Here is a 24,853-nt window from a genome sequence, read left to right on the forward strand (position 1 = left end):
ATTCATTCATTGACCTGTATTTATTGCATGCATGCAGTGCTAGTGTCTAGGGGCTCCATGGTGAAGAAGACAAATATGGTACTCACTTTCATGCATATTACAGTTTACCTTTTCAATAAGTTTGATGCTAAAAGATAGCACCCTTGGTCTTACCACCTTTTCTGCTACCAAAGGAGTCTCTGTCCTTCCCCATGGTCTCTAGCAGGTCTCCAGACGTTGTTTCACAAGCTTAGGCAGCCTAGGCAGCTAGTGTTTCGCTGTGTCAAATGGCTGGGGTTCTTCCTCACTTTGGTGGTATCCAATGAGGCTTTTCCTAATTGAGGTACCTTCTAAGTTTATTAAACTTAAAAGACATTGACCTTGATTTAATAGTTCCCTTTTTATCTTTTAATTAACCAGTTTTTCTAATTTTTAAGAATTATATGTTAAATTTGTAACATTAAATTTCTAAGACTCTATGATATGATATCAGAATGGAAGTTAGGTGTTTTTAGAAATAGGGGTGATGGTTTCTCTGATGGTGTCAGTCCTTAAAGTAGGGTGTAGGAGTATGTGGTGAACGTGAAGTCCTGCAGCCAGACATAGGAATTTTGAGTGAAAATCGTCAATAGGAAAGTCTTAGAAAGGAATGGATTTGGTCAGAGGGTGGTGGCGGGGCGGGGGGTTTGTTTCTTAGCTCTCATTCCAGTTGGGATCAAAGGGAGACATGGGAGAGTAGGACAATCAGCCTGGATTATTAGAATAAGAATTTCTGTTTATTAAACACCTTCTATGTACCAGGTATTACTCTTGACATTAAGCATAATTGTATCTAAACCTCAAGACAACCCTGTGAGGTTGGTATGATCCCCATGTACAGGTAAAGGGCCTGAGGTTCAGAAAAGTTCACAGATTAGCCAAAGGTCACATGTTCAAGGTAAGTTGCCCACATGACAAAGTAGGTTATAGAACCAGGATTTGAATCATATGTGTCTTCCTGTACAACCCTGAACATTAAAAATAAAACAAAGTTTCAAAAGACCGGTGTTAGAAATACACAGGTAACACATGTTCATGGTAATGATCCAAGTAATACTATATGTAAATGGTCTCTTCCTATCCTTCTACAGTTCATACTCTATAACATAACCACAGTGACCAATTTGGTGTTGCTTTGTTGCTTATACAAACATGTACAAATATGTATGTACATTATTTAAGGGGTTGTATTCTTTCCCTAACTCTGCTAAGCCAGGTTTCAAGTTCAGTAGTTCACAAGTCTCTGGTTGAGGACAGATACCTGTTCTATGCCAGTTTTGCCATAGTTGCTTTTTTAAAAAAATTTTATTTTATATTGGACTTTAGTTGATTTACAATGTTGTGTTAGTTTCAGGTGTACAGCAAAGTGATTCAGTTATACATATATATATATATATATTCTTTTTCAAATTATTTTCACATTTATATTATTACAGAATATTGAGCAGAGTTCCCTGTGCTGTACAGTAGGTCCTTGTTGGTTATCTGTTTTAAATATAGTAGTGTGTACATGTCAATCCCAAAAGACCCTTATGAAAGCAGATTCAAAAAACTCCCTTGGCCGCGTGTTCTCTTATTTAACCTTTGCTCTCAGGAACTTTTTCCACTTCATTAACCCAGATAATTTTTTTGCGGTTTGAATCATTTCTGTCCTGCTCTGTATATGGGTTGATGGAGAGCAGCTGGTTACCATATCAGGTGCAATTACAACTTGGAAGACCTGAATAAAGAAATTAATGTGGGGAATATTAAAAACTGAAACATTCATATAATAAAAAATGGACACTGAAAACAGCTGAAATTTCTTTCAGTTTCTTTTAAAAGCAGGTATACGAAATCTAGAATCAAATTTAGAATTAGACAGATTGAAAGTTTTTTGTGACCTGTGCTTTTTAATTTTGAAATTTCAGATCTTCTACAAATGCATAAGCAGGATCCACTTAACATTAAGTCAATTTCCTATTAGCATTTTTTATCTATAGCCATACTTGATTTAAAAAACAAAACAAAGCAAAAACAAACAAACAAGACTCAGAACCGATACTTCTGATATGTCAATCCTTTTAACCAGAGAATACATAAGATAAACTTCATTCTATTTCATTGTTATTATAAAATATAAATTTTTCTAAGAGCTTGCCATGTATCAGGCACTGTATTTAGTACTTTATATGTACTATCATATAATCTTCCAAAAGTTCATGAAGTGGGTACAATCTTTAGCCCCATTTTTCAGATAAGAAAACTGAATCACAGAGAAGGTATGTGTTTTTCCTAGTCAGTTGGCAGTGTTCAAACTCAGAATTGTTTGGTTACATGTTTGCTTCTAATCACTGTACTTCACTAAACCAAGGATTATGTAACTTCGAGTCTAGTGTTCTTAACCTTAACTGCCAGTGGCATCAGTGGGAAGTCAGATCAACTCACTAACCAAGTTGTCAAATTTACCATATTGGCCATTCACCTTTAACAGCTTCTAAAGGAATGTTAGATTTCATTTATTCATGATAAAGTGAATTTTTGAATTAAATATATTCTGAATGTCTGCTATTTAATATAGCAAATATAATTGCATATGTTACATGTTACATACTCCCAGTGTCTTTAGGATACTTTGAATGTTATTTTTTAGTTTCTCAAATTATAAGCATTTAAAATATTCTTTACAAAATTTCTCAAATTGTGTATTTCTAACAGTTAAAAGGTTAACTAGAAGTTATAAAAGAGAATCTTATTCATTATGAAACTTACAACTCTGCTGTGTGAGATAGAAATGAGGACCTCCAGAAAGAATAATGGACCATCAATTAAAACCACTTGTCCCATACATATTAATTTAAAATGTAAAGAATTTTGAGAATCAAAAATGAATTTATCAGAATAAAAAAATGCTAGAAGATGAATATTAATCCATTGGCAAAACAAAAAAATGACTTTTTAAAATTAAAAAGATTTGGTATGAACTTAAATCCTGTCACACAGAACAGTGAGGGTTGGTTTGTTTGTTCGTTTTGATTTTTGTTTTACTTCTAAGAAGTTAGCCAAACTGCAAAATCGGAAGAGACAATCCCTTCAAGACACCTCTTATTCCTGATACCAAATGCAAGTTTGAGATTCCTAAAACTACTCTCATGTTCGGTCATTCGCTAGAAAGACTCACATTACTCATTGAAGGCTGTGTACTCACAGATATGGCTTGTTACAGGGAAAGGATACAGATCATAATCAGCCAAGGGAAGAGACACAGAAGGCAGAGTCCAGAAGGGAACCAAATATGGGGCTTCTGGCCCTCTTCCGCCTGTGGAGCCATTGCGTTACCCCCTCCTGACCACGCTCTGTGACAGTAAGCACAGAGGACTGCCAAGCAGGGAAGCTCACTCGTTTTTGGTGTCCAGAGTTTTTATGGGTGCTCAGTCACAGACTGCCTATGTGCCTGACCTTTCATCTCCAGCCTCTCTTGGGGGTCAGACTAATACCTTTAGTCTCTTGTCCCTCTATATATTTTTTTAAACATCTTTATTGGAGTACAATTGCTTTACAATGGTGTGTTAGTTTCTGCTTTATAACAAAGTGAATCAGTTATACATATACATATGTCCCCATATCTCTTCCCTCTTGCGTCTCCTTCCCTCCCACCCTCCCTATCCCACCCCTCTAGGTGGTCGCAAAGCACCGAGCTGATCTCCCTGTGCTATGCGGCTGCTTCCCACTAGGTCACAGCTGATACAGTGTGGACCAAAGCTCCTGTCATAAATCATGTCGTTAGACTGTCAGTGGCCAAAGCCCCAGGAAACAGGGGTGCTCCTATCAGGCAGGATATTCCAAAGGCCTAGATTACCTTCTAGAAACCAAAGGCAAAGGCCAGACCTCCCTTTGGGTAAGGTTAATTCTTCACTACATAGATGTACACTTTTCTAAATAGTGCATTTCATAATGAGTGACCCAAAATTGAATATTATCTCTATTACCTGTTAAGTCAAACTTGTAAAAGGTGTACAAATTAGTGTGGTTTCTTTATTTTGGGGGGGGGGGAGCCCATTCATTTGTTTAACTTGGTAAGTTTTCATTTTTTAAATTTTATTTCATTTTATTTTATTTATTTATTTTTGGCCACACTGCATGGCTTGCAGGATCTTAGTTCCCTGACCAGGGATTTAACTCGTACCCTCAGCAGTGAAAGCGTGGAGTCCTAACCACTGGACCACCAGGGAATTCCTGCATTTTTTAAATTTCAGAGTTTTCATTTGACAAACTGATTTTCAGTAAGTTGGCCATTTGGAGAATTGGTTTGGAGGCAAATTGATCACTGAATAACTTAGACAGTGGTTCTCAAATTCAGGTAAGCATCAGAGTCTCTCGGATGGCCCATTACAACCCAGATTGCTGGGTCCCACTCTGAATTTCTGATTGTGTAGGTCTGGGCTGGAGCTCCATAAATCTGTACTCTATAGAGTTCCCAGGAGATGCTGATGTTGCTGACCCAGGGGCCACACTTTGAGAACCACTGGAATAGAGGGTGTGATCTATGGCACATGAGAAGGATGAGATGCGTCCTTGAGGTGAGGCAGAAAAAAGGGCAGAGAAGTCAGGAGGCAAGGCACTACTTTCCATGTCTTATGGCAAGAATGTTCGGGATTGCTACCCATATCAGGTTAGCTGTGGGACGCCAGGATCGAGAGAATGAGTTCAGGGAGAGAGCCTCAACACAAGTCACCCCAGAGAACAGCTGTGGGATTCAGCGCCGCTCTGTGTGTGAGGTGTGCAGAGCCATCTGTGTGTTACTGTAACTATTTGGACAGCAAAGTGATTTGCAGGGGCTTGTGTGAAGGAAGTTTTGCAGAAGCATTTCAAAAACCAAAATCAGTCTTTAACGTGTAAAACTTTTTTCTTTCCTAGTTTCTCTAGGACTTTGTCTTGTTCTCTTGCTTTTTAAGTCCCGTAACTGTCTTCCTTTCTCTCCCACCTCAGGCCATGTTCAGTCTTTGTATGGTGGAAAGTGGTGCTGACGAGGTGAATTTACACGGTGTGACCAGCCTCGGCTTAAAGCAAGCTCTGGAATTTGCATACACAGGACAGGTATGGTACCATACGTCATCTGAGAGGCTTAACATTTTAACTGCACCTAAACAGAGGAGATTATTCATGAGATTTAGGGATTTTTCTTGTTATTCACTTTGAGGTTAAAAAAAGTTTTACATCTACTTAAGGTTACAACTAAAATAATGGAAAGGTAAGTAAAATAATTTGATCTTAAATATTTTAATCTTAGCTCAGTTGCTTGCTGGTGTAATTTTAAAATATCCTGAAGAATTATTATGTGGGAAAGAGTTTGGAAGATAACTTGAATTCTCATTGTCATCACTGAAGCTCAGTGACTCAATCATGGCTTTACTGGCTTAAAAACAAGAACACCCCCCCCCCCCCCCCCCCCAAAAAAAAGAATCTAAAGCTGTAAAGAGCTCCGTCTAGCATCTTGACACCCTGTCCTCTACATACATTTCAGGATCAGGGCCTCAAGTAATAGATTAGAATGTGATGGTATGAAAGCCAAAGTTGCTCATCATTAAAATTGTTATAGGATTTATAGGAATCTTCAGAGAATAGTCGTGTTCTTTCTTTTTTAAAATGAAAGAATAATAGTGACAACTAGTAGAATACAAAAGCCATGTCAGTGTATGACTATCATAGCAAATCAAAACAAAACTTCATAAAGACAATATAAATCCAAATCTGAAGCTTCACGGTTCGTATCTAATTTCATGTTAGTGCAACAATTATTAGAATACACAAAACCCTTCCTTTTAGAATTATTTTTTAACTGAAATATAATTGACATGTAACATTCTATTAGTTTTAGGTGTACAACACAGTGATTTGAAATATGTATATATTGCAAAATGATTGCTATAATAAGTTAACATCCATCACCACATATAGTTACAAATTTTCTGTGTCATGAGGACTTTTAAGATCTACTGTCTTAGTGCCTTTCAAAAATACAATACAGTATTGTTAACTATAGTTGCCACGCTAGACATTACATCCCCAGGACTTATTTATCTTATAACCGAAAGTTTGTACCTTTCAGTTATAATATAAATAACTTCACCCTTCACCCATTTTGCCCACCCTTCTCACCCGCTGTTTTCATTTGAGAACTACTCAACTACATCAAACCAGATACCGACTAGAGGTTTATCTTCTTTTATAGAGTTTTGTTCTTTAATTCCATTTCATCCAGCTTATGTTCAGTGTCTGCTGAGCTAAAATAAGGGTTTCTTCTCTTGGCAGGCTCACATCCTGGTGGGAGAGAGTTATATACATAATTCCATGTCCTCACTGTGATGGGAGGTATAATAGAAGCAGAATATAAGACATAGTGGGAGCAAAAAAGAGGGTGTGGTTAACTGGGCGATCAGTGCAAATCTTTACAGAGAACGTGGTATTTGGGTCTTGAAGAATGTTGGGAGTTCACCTTCTTACTAAATTTTTTCCTTTAGAGGCTTATTAAAGTGTATGATATTATCCATTCTCTTTTCTATAGCTGCTAGAGTTTGAGATATGTTTCATAGGATAACTGAGGCAACGCTGGCAGCTGAAATGAAAATAGTGATAGAAAGGAAAAAGTCATCCATCGAGTAGCAGGTACAAAGGAAAATAGAAGGGAGAGGGATCACAGATTCAGGGTCAGCCCAACCAAATATCATGCCTTAGGAAATTAACACAGACAGTTATTGTTCACAGAGTTGCCAAAACATATTCCTAGTGAGGTGAGTGAATAATGTGTTGTATGCTTTTTGGCTTACAGATGTAAAGAAAGACATCAGCTATAAATTGTGTCTTGTGTATATTTCTTTCTTCACACCTGAATTACAGCTATACCTGCATTTGCCCATCTCTAAAGTACGATTGATAACCCATAGCTCACACTTCACTGGTGTGCAATGGGGATGCAATAGTAAATATTGTTTTTTGATAAAGCTACCCAAATAAGTAGTTTCTATACTTAGATGCATTAACAACGAAATGGTTTAAGCTTAGAGGCTATAGACTGCAAAGCGTGTTTAAATCACTGGTAAACAAAAGAGCACAAAAATTGCTGTGAACGCTGAGGTAAAACGCACACTCAGATATAAGTGGCTGCCTTATTGTTGGCTTTGATTGTTTTGTGGTTTCTTTCACAATGGCTAAGTTTACATGTATATATGTATAAACGTCTGTATATGTAAACATATATATATATATATAAATAAATTTATATATATGTTTCCTTTCCCTGAAAGTCTCCTTTGCCTCACCTGTTCATCTCTCCCCCTCTCCCCTTGACAACTGCTAACTGATCTTTTTACTGTCTCTATAGTTTTGCCTTTTTCAAAATGTCATATACTTGGAATCATGTAGTATGTAGACTTTTTCTGGCTTCTTTTACTTAGCAATATGCATTTAAGGTTCCTCCATGTCTTTTGTGACTTGATAGATCATTTTCATTGCTGAGTACCTTCTATTGTGTGGATATATGAAGGGCATCTTGGTTGCTTCCAGTTTTTGGTGATTATGAATAAAGTTGCTCTTAATGATATACACACACACACACACACACACACACACATATGTATATGTATATGAAGTGTCTGTGGCACAAAGGATCTATGAAATGTGAGCTGAAGATAGCATAACGGCATTAGGGGAGCTGACTTTCTGAAGGGTAAGGAGACGGCTTGGGAAGAAAGAAGAAGTTTGCAGAAAGACAGCCATATCCTATTGTCTGGGAGTCATATGCTCATATTTCACTTTTATGAGAAAAAGGAAATCAAATAAGAATACATTTTTATACACACACACACACACACACACACACACACACACACACTCACACATATATCCAAGTAAGTGCTTAAAAAAAAACTCTAGGGCAAGATGTAGAGTTGCATTTATTCTGCCCAGTGACCCACTCTTGACATGTGCCTCCACACAGGGGTGACAGCCCTGCAGCATATACAGCAGCAACTCATCTGTTCAGATTGTGCACAGAGGGGTAAAGAAGTGGGCTGGCATTTCATGGAGCACCCTCTGCAAGAGCCGGCGCACTGCCCTAGGCACTTCACGTATGCTGTGCAGCCTAATCTTCTAGACAGCTCTGAGGAATTCGGTGATCCTCTCTTAAAGATGACAAGCCCCGGAAGGTGTAGTGAATGACCAAGATCAGTCTCCCAGGGCATGTCGACCCAGTGAGTCAAACCCAGTCCTCTTAATTTCAAATCCATTGTTTATTCTTAACCCCTTCTTAATGTTCTATGTCATTAAGACAGGGTTAAATCATATTTGTTATACTTTATTGAAGGAGGCAGGGAAGTGTTTGGACATTTTAGAGAGTGAACTCTTTTTTTTTTCGGTACGCGGGCCTCTCACTGCTGTGGCCTCTCCCGTTGTGGAGCACAGGCTCCGGACTCGCAGGCTCAGCGGCCATGGCTCACGGGCCCAGCCGCTCCGCGGCATGTGGGATCTTCCCGGACGGGGGCACGAACCCGTGTCCCCTGCATCGGCAGGCGGACTCTCAACCACTGCGCTACCAGTGAAGCCCAAGAGTGAACTCTTTTTGATGGTTCTCTCAACCTGGGTGCTCTTCCAACACTCAGTTCACGAAGACTTCGAGTTGCTACACTTGTACTCTGTATGTGATTATTCTTTGCTGCAGAGTGGAAGTTGATACAGTCTTTCTTGGACGACATCCATGGCAGTTTGGTTTCTTAAACGCCAAAATGACTATAATAAATCTGTTTTCCCTTTGAGACATGAGCATAGATGATGGCAAAAAGTGGAATTGTGGTATACTTGGGAAATGCAAAAAAGCTTTCTCTTACTCTGAAAATGAAATTAACATTAAGCAAAGAGTTTAGAATATGGAAACGTGGATAAAAGTGTAGTTCTTCAATTTCTTAATTGTTATTTACTATTGCAGACATTCGCTGATATATGGTCTTTAGCCTTGATATACATGTAGATTTGTAAAAATCAGAGTTAACATTGTATTTATCTACCTATAGATATTTCTACTGACAGTTGATTATACCTTTAGTCTGTTGTAGTAAGCATAGTATAAAATGTCAAGTATTTTAAGTGTCTGAAAATGATTGCTGCTTTGGGAAAGAAATTGGAAGTATAGAGTAGGTGTGATGAATGAGTGCCACTGTGTAACAAGGTGTGTGTGTGTGTTCCTCCTACACACTGTTCTAAAGCATAGCCTTCTTAAAATTGGTCACAGATTCCATCCAGGAAATTTTAAAGAAAAATCAAATTTTCCTCCTAATGCTAATACATCCTCTGAAAATACATGCACTTTTCTTATCAAGGAACACACACATTCTGCCTTCGCACTAATTAGAGGCGTGCGCTTCCTGTGGGCACACACTGCTTGGGGTACAGCCTGAGCAGAGCCCCACATGCATTGCAGCCCTCGTGGGCGACCTTGCACAGCCATGTGCAGTGGAACTGGCCGTGGAGGGCAGAGGAGCCAGGCTTCTCTGCAGGCCCTGTTCTGGGCTGGCTCTGGGAGCTGGGTTCAAAGCAGAGGGTATGATGTAAACTGTCACTGGGCAGATCTGCCTTAGGGAGAAAAGGACAAAGTGAACCTAAGAAAACCAACTCTCACTTACTCTGGTGAGCAAGAGGACCCTGTTACCACGGCCTCCCCAATCTCCTTGCTTTCCACCTCTGGCCAGGAATTCATTCGGGCTTCAGACCAGTCCTGAGTAGAAGAGACATGAAAAAGAAGGGGGAAAAAGGATTCTAATGGAGATGTTGCCTGAGGGGAGGAATCCCTGTCCAAACTGGACAAGAGGTCGGCCACCCAGAAGCAACAAGGGTTGCTGAGAAAACCAGCCAGAGTGAGGAGCACTTAACACCTAGACCCTTTCATAGAGAGAAGAGCCCTTCTCAAAAGGTGGAAGGACACATGCAATCCCAAAGGTCTTGGATATACCTCTAGGAATTTGAGTAGCTACGGACCCCAAATGAAAGCAAATAGGACTGAGAACCACAATGAAGTTCACTGTTTCAGCGCTCTGGTTGCCATGATGTCGGGGAAGATAGGCTGTATGCCAAGTACTGTGCTATATAGTAGAGCAAGGGGTTCAAGCCAGCTAGCTTCCTTTTACTTTCCTGAGAACTCTCCACCTGTTTTGTCCCTTGCAGTCTGATGGAGAGATTCCAGAAACGCAGTAAAGAGAGAAACTATGCACTAAACGATAGTGAGATTTGTAGTCTCCTTTGAAATTTCCCAGGAGTACCCCTCCAGGTACTGAAAATCTTGTCAGCCATGAACCAGCTACATCATATCTGGACAGATAAAAAGGATTCTTTGGTATCTGTTTTTCCCCTGCTTTTCTCTTCATATCCAATAACTCCAGCCCTTGGTTCCTTAACATCATGGAAGAATCCATCTCTGTGGGGACACACATCCTAATTACCTTCCTCTGATGCAGAGAATGCTTTAGTACAGTCTTCACAAGGATATTTTGTGTAACTATTAATATTTTGAAGTCTTTGGAAATCTGGAAAAGTATGATACTCTGTGAAGTGAAAAATACTTTTTTTTTTTAGGTATAACTCTGCTCATGCAATTGGGAATTGAAAAGTAAAAGAAATTGCCTCTTATCATACACCATGATCAAGTGGGTTTATCTCAGGGATGCAAGGATTCTTCAATGTATGCAAATCAATCAATGTGATACACCATATTAACAAATTGAAGGAGAAAAACCATATGATCATTTCAATAGATGCAGAAAAAGCTTTCGACAAAATTCAACACTGATTTATGATAAAAACTCTCCAGAAAGTGGGCATAGAAGGAACCTACCTCAACATAATAAAGGCCATATATGACAAACCCAGAGCAAATGGTGAAATCATTCTCAATGGTGAAAAACTGAAAGCATTTCCTCTAAGATCAGGAACAAGACAAGGATGTCCACTCTCGCCACTATTATTCAACATAGTTTTGGAAGTCCTAGCCATGGCAATCAGAGAAGAAAAAGAAATAGAAGGAATACAAATCAGAAAAGAAGAAGCAAAACTGTCACTATTTGCAGATGACATGATACTATACATAGATAATCCTAAAGATGCCACCAGAAAACTACTAGAGCTAATCAGTGAATTTGGTAAAGTAGCAGGATACAAAATTAATGCACAGAAATCTCTTGCATCCTATACACTAATGATGAAAGATCAGAAAGAGAAATTAAGGAAACAATCCCATTCACCATTGCAACAAAAAGAATAAAATACCTAGGAATAAACCCTCCTAAGGTGGTAAAACACCTGTACTCAGAAAACTATAAGACACTGTTGGAAGACATAAAAAATGACACAAACAGATGGAGAGATATACCATGTTCTTGGATTGGAACAATCAATATTGTGAAAATGACTATACCACCCAAAGCAATCTACAGATTCAGTCCACAGAACTAGAACAAACAATCTTAAAATTTGTATGGAGACACAAAAGACCCTGAATAGCCAAAGCAATCTTGAAGGAAAAAAAATGGAGCTGGAGGAATCAGACTCCCTGACTTCAGACTATACTACAGTAATCAAGACAATATGGTACGGGCACAAAAACAGAAATGTAGATCACTGGAACAGGATAGAAAGCCCAGAGATAAACCCAAGCACCCATGGTCAACTAATCTATGACAGAGGAGGCAAGGATATACAATGGAGAAAAGACCGTCTCTTCAATAAGTGGTGCTGGGAAAACTACAAAGCTACATGTAAAAGAATGAAATTAGAACACTCCCTAACACCATACACAAAAATAAACTGGATTAAAGACCTAAATGTAAGGCCAGATAGACACTATAAAACTCTTAGAGGAAAACATAGGAAGAACACTCTTCGACATAAATCACAGCAAGATCTTTTTTGATCCACCTCCTAGAGTAATGGAAATAAAACCAAAAATAAACAAATGGGACCTAATGAAACTTAAAAGCTTTTGCACAGCATAGGAAACCAGAAGCAAGATGAAAAGACAGCCCTCAGAATGGGAGAAAATATTTGCAAACAAATCAATGGACAAAGGATTAATCTCCAAAATATATATACAGCTCATGCAGCTCAATATTAAAAAAACACAGGCTTCCCTGGTGGCGCAGTGGTTGAGGGTCCACCTGCCGATGCAGGGGACACGGGTTCGTGCCCCGGTCCGGGAGGATCCCACATGCCGCGGAGCGGCTGGGCCCGTGAGCCATGGCCGCTGAGCCTGCGCGTCCGGAGCCTGTGCTCCGCAATGGGAGATGCCACAACAGTGAGAGGCCCGCATACCGCAAAAAAAAAAAAAAAAAAAAGAAAAAATTAAAAAAACAAACAACCCAATCCAAAAATGGGCAGAAGACCTAAATAGACATTTCTCCAAAGAAGACATACAGATGGTCAAGAGGCACATGAAAAGCTGCTCAGCATCACTAATTATTAGGGAAATGCAGATCAAAACCACAATGAGGTATCACCTCACACCAGTTAGAATGGGCATCATCAGAAAATCTACAAACAACAAATGGTGGAGAGGGTGTGGAGAAAAGGGAACCCTGTTGCACTGTTGGTGGGAATGTAAATTGATATAGCCACTATGGAGAACAGTATGGAGGTTCCTTAAAAAACTAAAAAATAGAATTACCATATGACCCAGCAATCCCACTACTGGGCATATACCCAGCGGAAACCATAATTCAAAAAGATACATGTACCACAGTGTTCACTGCAGCTCTATTTACAATAGCCAGGACATGGAAGCAACCTAAATGCCTATCGACAGATGAATGGATAAAGAAGTTGTGGCACATATACACAATGGAATATTACTCAGCTATAAAAAGGAACGAAACTGGGTCATTTGTAGAGACGTGGATGGACCTAGAGACTGTCATACAGAGTGAAGTAAGTCAGAAAGAGAAAAACAAATATTGTATGTTAACGCATATATATGGAATTTAGAAAAATGGTACAGATGAACCTGTTTGCAATGCAGAAGTAGAGACACAGATGTAGAGAACAAATGTATGGACACTAAGGGGGGTAAGGAGGGGTGGGATGATTTGGGAGATTGGGATTGACATATATACACTAATATGTATAAAATGATAACTAATAAGAACCTGCTGTATAAAAAATAAAAATGAAATTAAAATTAAAAAAAAAATAAAAGAAATTTCCCCTTAATTTTCATGCTCTTGTATAGTAAAGGTTTTCCTCCTGATTCTCATTTGATTCCCTAATGTGTTCACGTGACTGTTTTTATAGCCCTAGTAAGGCAGACACTGTAGCATTAGATTTTGATGATCACTGAAACTATTTATTCTCTACAACTAGAATACTTTTCTCCAGAGACCAGCATCAGGCCTGGCAGCAGAGTCACAGGAGTCTTACTTGAAACTGCCTTCTCATAAACCCATTCCTTCAGGGATAGATGTGTCACTCACTTTACATGAGAAAATGTCCCCATCAGATTTACCTATAAACATAGCCTGGTTGAACTAAATGGTAGCACATGGAAGAAACCTGGGAGATATTTTTCTTAAATGCTTCTCTTGGGAGCAGCATTAGGACCATTCGTGTGGTTTAAATATTTTAGCTGCAGAATCCTTTCTTCACCTGGAAGTACCTGCAGAAGCCTGGCAAGTAAGAGGCCCCTGAGGCGCCCTCACTGTGCCCCAGGCTCCAGAGCACACAGTCTAAAATCCACATTCCAAGGAAGAATATTTTGAATTGTGCAGAAAGTGATTATTTTCTTCTTACGTTAATTCTTGTCAGAGCTGTGCCAGAGTCCGTAACTGGATTGTTGACATAGAAAGTGTGAGAAGAGTGAAATGAAGGGAAAAAGTTTGAATTCCATCAGTGAGTTTTCACTTTCTTGAATCTTTTGAAACTCTGTAGTATTGCCTTTGGAGGGAGTTTCTCTTTTATCAGTGGATTATTGAAACAAACAAGCAAGCAGATATGTCTGTTTATTGTTATGGGGTGTAGATGTTACAGGTTCCCATGCATCGTTTCCTGGAAAGTGTCAAACTTGACAGATAAGAACCAGATGCCAAATGAAATTTTTATGGCATCTCAAGATGTCAAGTAAAATGATAAATCCTTGACATGGTTTGGTGGCCAAAAGTGGTAAGGACAGGTTGGAGACTTAAACGTTTATTGTGAAAAACTGAGAAGTGAGATTTTAAAAGTCCGGATCCTGACTGATCCCTAGAAACTTACTTTTCTCAGCTGAGGACCCAAGAATAACGCCACTGGACCCGAAGCCTGTCTGTTCCTCATGGAGGGCAGAGATTCAGGCAAAGTGAAGTCATATGGGAGGCCCCCTACCTGTAAAGCAGGGTCAGTTCTGACATTCTATACCTCGTGTCAGCCAGTTCTCCCTCATGAAATCCGTGTGTGCTGTCTTCTCAGAAAGGACTCAGGGTACAGTTTGTACTGCAGGCATTACAAAGCTATCTGCTCAGCATAACAATCTCTAAAACGTCTCTGTGTGAGGACGTATAACTGTGGCCACACTTCTGCGGTCAGCTTTCCCACTTGGTAATAAAACTGATACTTTGATTTAAAAAAAAAAAGTGTTTCCTGGCTTTTCCTTAGTAATTTGCAAGTTTGGGGTTTCTTAGTTGTCTGATAGTCGCTCTGCAGAAACAGAACGGCCCTCTCACCCACCCAACATTTGACTCAGATACTGAGACTGATAACACCACACGTGCACCAAGAAGATAGGAAAGGGTACTCACATAGTGAGGTTTTCTGGGGATAAAAGGGTGGACCCCAGTAGGTCCAAAAATGACTTCAGAGAACAGTTAGGGGTGATTGATCGGCTTTGGTGTCTATTGTGGTTGGGGGGTGGGGCTGGAGCGTTGTCCACGCGGGCGGGGGCTTGTGTGGTTTGAGCTTCCACCAGCATCAAGGGAGAGAGGACTCAGACTTTCTTGTATATTTTCTTCCAGGTGTGGGGCAAGCAGGGAAGAGGGAGTGGTGGGGCTTGAGAGCTGTCAGCAGTCACACATCAAAAATGGAGTCAGACTCCAGTGCGTTAGTCTAGCATTTTGCTTGAGTCATAGCCCACATTTCAAGCACAGACATTTTCCTTTGGCACACTGTGAAACTCAGTCACTTATTGAAAACAAAATGTGTTTGAACAATATGCTTACAGCATTTATAATCTTTCTTGGCATCAGTTCTGTGCTGAGGAACCCACTGTGGGCCAAGGTGCTTGAGCTCATGCGTACAGAACACTGTGGTAATAGATGACAAGGATGAGTGTGGCCCCGCTCTGTTTTAACCTTGTCTTTGTTCTATAAAACTCCATTTAAATGATCTGGATTTGTTGCCCTTGGGTCCTCCTCTCTCCTTCCCACACTTTCTACCTCCCACCTCCACCCTACTGCCAGGACAGGGAATTGAAAGAGAAGTATTCCCTGTATGCTCTTGATAATGGTTTTATTGTCATAAGCGGGGCAAGAAACAATCACTTCTTTTCTAGTTGATGTCCTCCAAAGTAGAAACAGATAATATACAGCAACTCAAAATAGTAGGTCCACCCCACTAAGCTAACTCAGGGTGTATTTTGCATTTCTGTGCATTTGTGTCTCTTTGTTTTGGCAGAAAGTTCCATTGCTAGATGTTTTTTATTTTATCCTGTCCATCTGAGTTTTTCCTTTGCTATGGTGGATGGGCAGCAACTCCTGTTTGGAATATTTCTAATCAGACATCATTACAATTGTGTTCTTTCTTGATCATTGGAGTTTCTAAGGGTTGGCTGTGCTCAGAATCATTCCCTAAGGAAATTCTGACCCTTCCTTAGGTGTTCCATCAAATCATCTCTGAGTGGAGGGAGGTTAACAGTTTATTTAGTAGAGAATCTTGATTAGCTCCTTAGTTTTCATAAGAGGATGTCAGCCTATTGATGGCTTTTTAAAGGACATGAACTTTTCCCCTTATTTAGCAAAAGAGAATGATTACACGCCAGCCTCAGCCTGTTTGCTAGAAAACTCTCATTAAAAGTTCATTGGGAGGGCTTCCCTGGTGGCGCAGTGGTTGAGAGTCCGCCTGCCGATGCAGGGGACACGGGTTCATGTCCCGGTCCGGGAAGATCCCACATGCCGCGGAGCGGCTGGTCCCGTGAGCCATGGCCACTGAGCCTGTGCGTCCGGAGCCTGTGCTCTGCAACGGGAGAGGCCCCAGCGGTGAGAGGCCCGCGTACCGCAAAAAAAAAAAAAAAAGTTCATTGGGAGAAATTATACACATAATAGATTCCCAGAAGATGTGCAGTCTGTCCATCTGGCTTGGTGGTTCTCAACCTCATCTATCAGGCCTTAATATAAAAAGGCCACCTTTACTATCCTGAAATGAAATTCCTAATAATGTAACTTACCCACACAAATTACTCTGAACATTAATAAGAATGTCTTAACCATATATAAAGAATACACAGAAGGAAAGAGAGTATAATGAAAATCATACGTATTTCAGTATGTACATGCTGGAGCAGAACTTTTCAGAAGAGAGAATGAAATAGTTGCCTGTCTACAGCTATAGGGAGAATCATCATGCTGGGACAGCTGCATACAGATGCAGAGTGACACATGGGTGTTTTGCTGATAACTGAGATATCACAAGGGTATGCCCTAGGCGATATGATTTTCTAAAATAGTGAACAACTCTTAGTAAAATTCCGTACGAAACAAAACAGTTGTCTTCTTTTGGTTTCTATTGTGTTAGCATTCTTGGAAAATTCAGTGTATCTTGACACAAAACAAACAAAAAATTTTGTTTATATGTAAAACAGTTAGATTCTAGACTTAGAGTTTTATAAACAAGTTTTTCACTTATGTACATCAGGGCACTCAGATATACAGGATTTAGGGCAGTTCTTTGCAGTTGGTGGCTGTCCTGTACATTGCCTGGCCACTGCCCAGCAAAGGCCAGTAGTGTCCCCCTGTCCTGGGGCAACCAAAAATACCTGCATGCGTTTCTAAATTGCTCCCTGAAAGGTTGTCCTGTCTCCATTAAAAACCACTGCTCATCTACTCTAAGTCTTATACCTGGATCAAGGTATCAAGGGAGAAAATCAGAAAAGTGAATGTCTGCATTTTGAAGAATCTCTTTATTAACTTTTACTTTTTATGCAAAGTTTATAAAATACACGTACAACGGTATTAAAAGTATCACCAGGTAAGTCATTAAGTGTTAGTCTTAATTTCTGCAGGAAAATTTCCATTAGATCTCAGGGCCTAGAGAAGCTAGAGTTCATTTTAGTATTTCATCTTTTGTTAGGCTGCATTTCCTTTTTAGTTTTGATGCTAGGAAGCTTAGAGCCATATTTGCAGCCCACTTTTAAAAGTTATGAGGATATATATACATAATATATCTCCTCTCCTGACCTCATATCACTTTTTGTTTCCTATTTTCTCCTTGCTTGAGTTATGTTTCTAATTTTTAAATGCTTCCATTGATGCCTCAGAGCCTTCTGAAAATGAGTATATGTAAATAAATAAAGTGAATAAAAATATTTGGGAGCTCTATCTGAAAGTGTTGGTACATTAATGTTATTTGTAGGCATGAAAAAAGTGGTGCTACACCCCATTAGTTCTGCCTGCAAAAATGAGTGTCTGCAGAATCCCAAATTGTTCCATAAATAAGCCATTCTACTTGCTTCCTAAAGTTTTTCCACCCTTATTTTCAGAACTAAAATTAAGAAGCATGCAAATTTTATAAATTACTATTTTTCATCTTTTGAAAATGAAAAAATCACCCAAATGTTTATACAAACATAAAGAAGAATGAAAGTGAAAAGCCATATTCACCCAAATTCTCACTTACTTACACATTATATGTTATCTTTCTTTTTTTTCCTGGCCTTTGCCCATCTCCTGAGTAATTTAATATAGATTTTTTGTGATTATAACTTACTTTAATGTCTTTTCTGGAAGTAGATAAAAGTATATTTATCCATAAATGCATAGTATATAAACAATGCTGCCTTATTATAATACAGTTTTTTTAAAAATTTGGATTATTTTAAATAAATTCATGGGCCTGGAATTACTTGATCAAGAGGAAGAACATATTTTTTGTGAGATTGCCTTCTGGAGGAGTTTTGCAAGAGCTGCTATTGGACAATGAACTTTATAAACTTCTTTCCTTAAAAAAGAATTCTTGAGCCCTCTGCTGGAAACGTTTAGTGTTTCTATGGAGTAGTAATATATGGGCGTTTTACAATTCTAAATGTAAGATTTTTTTTAAACGAAAACAACCTGATAGCAAAAATATATGGCCTTTGTGGTTAATTTCAAGATAAAAGCATAACTAGCCAAACAAAACTTTTGAGAAGATTTATACTGCAAGTCGATATTCCATTTGAGTAGAATAATGATGCTAATATTCAAATGAAGGGCTAATTCAAAGGCACTGAATGTCCTAAGTTAATTTGTGAATATTTTATCTCCTTTGTATACTTCATAAAAACCATCCATTTGTAGTTTGTTCTCAAGTTGAGATCCATTAATTCATCAAGTAGTTAATGAGCACCTACTATGTGTTAAGGACTCACTAGGTGTTAGGGCTGCATTGATGGAAATCACGCAGTGAATGCTTTCTCAGAGTGGCTTGAAGAGTGAACGGAAATGCCAGGTCAACACACCATTGCATTTATTGGAAATGGATTACCAGGGGCCTGAATTGTTTGTGTATGGAGCATGGTGAAGCATCTGAGGACGTTCAGTGCTCCAAAAGGTACACTAGTTCAGATAGGAGAAAGAGTAATCGAGCTGTAATACTTCATAGAGTACTACCTGCATTTTACTTTGCAGGGATATACGGTAATTGAATAGATGTAGCTCTTGAAAAACTGATTATAGCCATTCATCCTTGTGTTAGCATATATCTGTCAGGGTAGAAATGGTTTGGCACAGCCCAAAGAGTATAGGCACTGACCTTAGAGGCAACCAAGCTTGATTCCAGCCTGTGGCAGCTTTGGAGACCTGTTGATTAAATTCCACTATAAGTATCAACTCTGCTAGTTGTTGCTGGGAAAAGTTACTGTTATCACTTCAAATCCATGATTCCCAAATCTCAGATGGATGCACATCCTAGCCAGGCAGTGCTAATCTGTTTCCGTAGAAATTAGCTTTCCTCCTCTCCCTGATAAATTTTTCATTTCTTCTCCTCTCTTTTCAAACCCTTCCCCTCTCATTACCCTACCTCTGGTCAAATACCGCAAGGGAGACTCACCTTCCACTGAGAAAATAGATACAGACAGGAAGATCTTCATCTTTTCACCATCGAATCTCCAAACCTCCATGTTTCTGTGCACTCACTTTGTTGGAAGAAGTAACCTTGCTTTGTCAAAGGTTAATCTCTCCCCTGAAGCTCTGGATCCTACTCCCTCTTTTCCCCTCAGACATCACTCCTGAATCTTCATTTCTGTCTCTTCTATCATCAGTTTCTCCTTCTCCACTGGAACATTCCCACCAGTATGTAAACATGCTTTATTGTTCTCTCAGAATCCTTTTCTTGTTCTTCTATTCTTCTTCAGCTACCATTTATTCCTCTACTTTTCCTTCGCAGCAGAACTTACGAAAAGAGTTGTGTAAACTTACTCACTTTTCCTCATTTTTTACTCACTTTTCCACTCATCAAGTCTGGAGACTTCCATCTTCAGCATTCCACTGAAACTGTCCTTGACAGTCACAGATATTGTGAAACCAATTGAATGATATCCTTGTGACCTCTCAGCTGCATTCAACACAGTCAACCTGCCTCTCCATCGAAGCCTTTTCTCTCTTGGCTTTTGTGACACCACACTCTGTGGGTTCTTATTCTGTGCCCCCCAGCTCCCCTCCCCATCATTCCTTTCCAGATGTCTTTGCTTGCTCCTCCCTCCGTAGGCTCTGAATTCCTCAGGTGTCAGGACCCTTCTGTTTAGTCTAACCAGCTTCCTTCCAGACCCATGTTATATGGTACAGCCTTATGCTGTTGACTGCCAGCCCCCGTCTACACTCCAGACTAGGGATCAGCAAACTTCTTCTGTGAAGGGTCAGATAGCAAATAATTTAGGCTTTGCAGGCCATATACAGCACTGTTGCAACTACTCAACTCTGCTGTTGTAGCATGAAAACAGCCAGAGACAAATATGTAAATGAATGAGCATGGCTATGTTCAAATAGAACTTTATTATGGATACAGAAATTTGAATTTCATATTTTTTTTACATATCACAGTATATTATTCATCATTTGGGTTTTTCCCAACTATTAAAAAAAGATTAAAACCTTTCTTAGACATTAGCACCCAAAAATGAAATACTTAGGAATAAATCTAGCAAAATATGGACAAGATCTATATGAGGAAAATTACAAAACTCTGATAGAAGAAATCTCAAAGAACTAAATAAATGGAAAGATAGTCCATGTTTATGGATAGGAAGACTCAATACTGTTAACATCAGTATGTCAGTCTTTCCTCCTTGATCTGTAGATTCAGTGCTATCCTAATCATAATCCCAGTAAGTTATTCTGTGAATATTGACAAACTGTTCCTGACATTTCTATGGAGAGAGGTAAAGGACCTTGAAGAGTCAACACAGTACTGAAGAAGAATAAGGTTGGAGGACTGACATTACCTGACCTCCAGAGTTACTATAAAGCTACAGTAATCAAGACAGTGTGGTATTGTCTGGAAAGAATAGACAAATAGATCAATGGAACAGAATAGAGAGCCCAGAAATAGACCTACATAGATATAGTCAACTGATTTTTGACAAAAGAGCAAAGGCAATGCAATGGAGCAAAAATAGTCTTTTCAACAAATGGTGCTGGAACAGCCGAACATCCACATGCAAAAAAAAAATGAGTCTAAACATAGACCTTACACCCTAAACAAAAATTAACTCAAAATGGGATCACAGACCTAAATGTAAAATGCAAAACTATAAAGCTTTTAGAAGATAACATGAGAACACTTAGATGACTTTGGATATGGTGATGACTTTTTAGATACAACACCAGAGGCATGACTCATGAAAAAAATAATAAGGTGAATTTCATTCATATTAAAAACTGCTCTGCAAAAGTCAATATCGAGAGAATGGGAATCAAGCCACAGATTGGGAGAAAATATTCACAAAAGACACAGCTTACAAAACTGAGCATATTCTGACCATATAATCTAGCAATCATGCTCCTTGGTATTTACCCAAAGGGGTTGAAAACTTAACATTCACACAAAGTAGGCAAATGGATAAACTGTGATAAACAATGGAATAGGATTCAGCACTAAAAAGAAATGACCTATCAAGCCATGAAAAGGCATGGAGGAACCTTAAGTGCATATCACTAAGTGAAAGAAGCCAACCTGAAAAGGATACATACTTTGGGATTCCAACTACATGACATCCTGGAAAAAGCAAAACTATGGAGACAGTAAAAAAGATCAGTGGTTGTTAGGGGCTTGGGAGAGGAAGGGATGAATAGGCGGAGCACAGAGGATGTTTAGGGCAGTGAGAATACTCGGTATGCTACTGTAATGGTGGGTACATGTTGTTATACATTCATCCAAACCCAACACCAGGATTAAACCCTAATGTAAACTGTGGGCTTCAGGTGATAATAATGTGTTAATATAGGTTCACCGATTGTAACAAGTGTACCACTCTGGAGGGAAACATTAATAATGGGGGAGGTTATGCATGTGTAGGGGAAGGAGGTATGTGGGACTCTATACCTTCTGCTCCATTTGTTGTGGACCTAAGAGTGCTCTAAGAGATCAAGTTTATTAATGAAAAATTTAAATTTAAATTTAAAAAACGCAAGTAAAAATTTTATCTTAAACCATTCTTAGCTCACAGGCCACACAAGAATATGTGAAAGGAAACTTTGATCTGCTACTTATAGTTTGCCAACTAGACTCATATATTTTTGTCTACTTGATATCTCTATTTGGATGACTAATAGCCATCCAATAAGCCACAAACTTAACATATCCCCGAAATGGAACTCTTGATCTTCCCTCCAAACCTGTTTCTTCCTTTGTTTTAGTCTTGTCAGTTGATGGCACCACAGTCTACCCGGTTGGCCAAAACCTAGACTCTAAGTGCCATAAGATGAGGAAACTTGTCTTCTTTATGGTCATATCCGTAGTGCCTAGAAAGGTGCCTAGAGCACTGTAGCACTGAGAAAAGATTTGCTGTTTGAATGGGTGAATTTCTCTGCCTTCAGTTTCTTCATTTTCCATGTGGGGTTAATATTTACCTTGCAGGAGTGAGGAGTGGGGAAGAGTATAAGAAGGAGAGATAACATGTATGACATTACCTCACATGGTACCTGGTACATAGTAGGCAATGTGTGAACACTAGAAATGGGGTCATTATTTGCGAAGTAGGTTTATTTTTTCATGGAATTAACAACAACAATAATAACAATAGCAGCTACAATTTTTTACCGTGTGAAACACGCCAGGCATTATTCTAAAAATTTTACCAGGATTATCTCATTTTATCTTTATGAAGACTTTAAGAAAATAGATAGTAGTCATCTCATTTTTTTATACGATGATGCTAAAAACATACGTGTCAGTGACTTGCCCACATTCCTACAGTGGCCCCAAGAGCCATACTTTTACCTCCACTCCTTATAAAGCAAATGCAAGGAATTCTCCAAATGAACCTGGAATTGGATATTAATGATGTATTTTTTCTTGAAAAAAATTATTCTACAGCTTCCTTCAATGAAATGAGGCATCCCTAGCCAAGTGCTCCTACAGTATCCTGTGTCCACGCTATCTTAGCATGGATTACACCACAGCATAATGATTCCTTTTGGATCTTTGCTTCTGCCTCTACTCAAGCACCCAGCAGTGACCCAGTAGTAGCCAACTACAAATGAACATTGGCACCAGCCCTATTCATTCTTCTGGAGGCCATCCATCTTTGGATATCAGTATTTTATTTTAATTTTTATTTATTTATTTTTGGCTGTGTTGGGTCTTCATTGCTGCGAGGGCTTTCTTTAGTTGCAGTGAGCAGGGGCTACTCTTCAATGCGGTGCGCAGGCTTCTCATTGTCGTGGCTTCTCTTGTTGTAGAGTATGGGCTCTAGGCGCGTGGGCTTCAGTAGTTGTAGCTCACGGGCTCAGTGGTTGTGGCTTGCGGGCTCTAGAGCGCAGGCTTAGTAGTTGTGGCACACGGACTTAGTTACTCTGCGGCATGTGGGATCTTCCTGGACCAGGGCTCGAACCTGTGTCCCCTGCATTGGCAGGCGGATTCTTAACCACTGCGCCACCAGGGAAGCCCCGGATATCAGTATTTTAAAGTAATGTTTATTTCTTCTTTGGCCATGCTAGCGTTGTAAGAAACTAGCTCTGTATGGAGACACCCAGATTCATTAGTAAAGCTTAATGCGATGAAACCTCCCATGTTCATCACACTTGAAAGAGCACTGGTGATAAAAGTGAGTCTTAATAATTAATTTGACTTTTCTTATAACCTGTAATGACCTTCATGTTTCATCATATTTAATTGCTGGGACTGCTTTTTTCTAGTTAGAAACTATCAAAAACTTGTTCTGCCTTTTCAAATAATTAGGCCAAATTTTTAAAGTAATGTTAAGTATATATAATTCATCTTTACACTTTGTTAAATATTTTGTTAATTTAAACACTGAAGAAAACTATGCTGGACATGACTGTCTGACAGAACTATTGATCTTAGAGCTTTGAAATGCCAGAATTATGCTAATGCAGAAGGGGCTAAAAGAAAATGGGGCTTGCTCATATGAGGGGACAAAGTTTTTTCATACGAAGAATTATTTCACAGTTTCAGTGGAATAGGGCATCTCCAGCCAAGTGTTCCTAGAGCAACTTGTGCCCACCCCATCTTAGTATGAATTATACCACAGCTTAATAATTCCATCTGATTCCTTCTCTCTCTACTTGAGACCTAGCTCAAGTATTTAATCCATCACCCTTCCACATGCCCCAAAATGGGAAAGGAAGAATGAGTAGCAACATCTACAGACCTTCAGGTTGCATTAATGGTAATAAATAAAATTTTTGCAGGACAGCATGTAATGCAAATATAATTACATTCCTAGTAGTGTAATACTAGTGTCCTTATCTATTTAAGGTTTCTTCTTGGCATCTTAGAGCCTGTGCTTCTGCTACCTGCCTGTAACCTTAGAAATTTCAAATGACCCGAATGATGATGTGTAAACTTGTGAAGGAAGATAATAGAATCTCCAGGTGATTTCCGCACCTTTCTTTTTTTTGCTAGTATGTTTTTATTATGGTTTTACCTTTGTGGTTTTTAAAATTTTTTTTAGTTTTTAATTTTTTGCGTAATGTGGGCCTCTCACTGTTGTGGCCTCTCCCGTTGCGGAGCACAGGCTCCAGACGCGCAGGCTCAGCGGCCATGGGTCACGGGCCTAGCCGCTCCGCGGCATGTGGGATCCTCCCAGACCGGGGCACGAACCCGTGTCCCCTGCATCGGCAGGCGGACTCTCAGCCACTGCGCCACCAGGGAAACCCTACCTTTGTGGTTTTTAACATTTTTTCAAAATATTCTGAAAGTCAAGTCTAGTTTTCTCTTTTTTCATATTCTAATAGAGGGAAAAGTTGATTGCTTTTTCATAAATTGAAAATAAATTAGTATTTTTAAATGTTTGACTTGAGATCTTTTAGAAATTTGTACAAGTGTACTATGTTTGGAAGAAAACCACCTGATAAAATTTGTAACTTAAGGAATCAATAGTCAAATCATGAATTTATTATATACAACATCTAACCAAAAGGTG

General features: G+C 39.2%; 1 protein-coding gene across 7 annotated transcripts in view; it reads left to right on the forward strand.

The window, feature by feature from the left end:
- The window catches only part of KLHL32 (kelch like family member 32), a 233,436-nt gene that overhangs the window by 94,350 nt on the left and 114,233 nt on the right, over nucleotides 1–24,853 (forward strand). For 5 of the 7 annotated variants that reach the window (XM_029224082.1, XM_029224080.1, XM_029224081.1 and 2 more), the window contains exon 4: nucleotides 4,987–5,094. The exons of the other annotated variants lie outside the window; for them this stretch is intronic. Coding sequence is in view for 4 of the 5 variants with exons in the window: in XM_029224080.1 (XP_029079913.1) it covers nucleotides 4,987–5,094 (108 nt within the window). In the remaining variant the exon portion in view is untranslated. The remainder of the gene's footprint in view (nucleotides 1–4,986; nucleotides 5,095–24,853) is intronic. 7 annotated transcript variants of the gene reach the window in all.

The sequence above is a fragment of the Monodon monoceros genome, unplaced genomic scaffold (genome assembly GCF_005190385.1).
Source record: "Monodon monoceros isolate NGI ecotype Baffin Bay Population unplaced genomic scaffold, NGI_Narwhal_1 Super_Scaffold_15, whole genome shotgun sequence".
NCBI lineage: Eukaryota > Metazoa > Chordata > Mammalia > Artiodactyla > Monodontidae > Monodon > Monodon monoceros.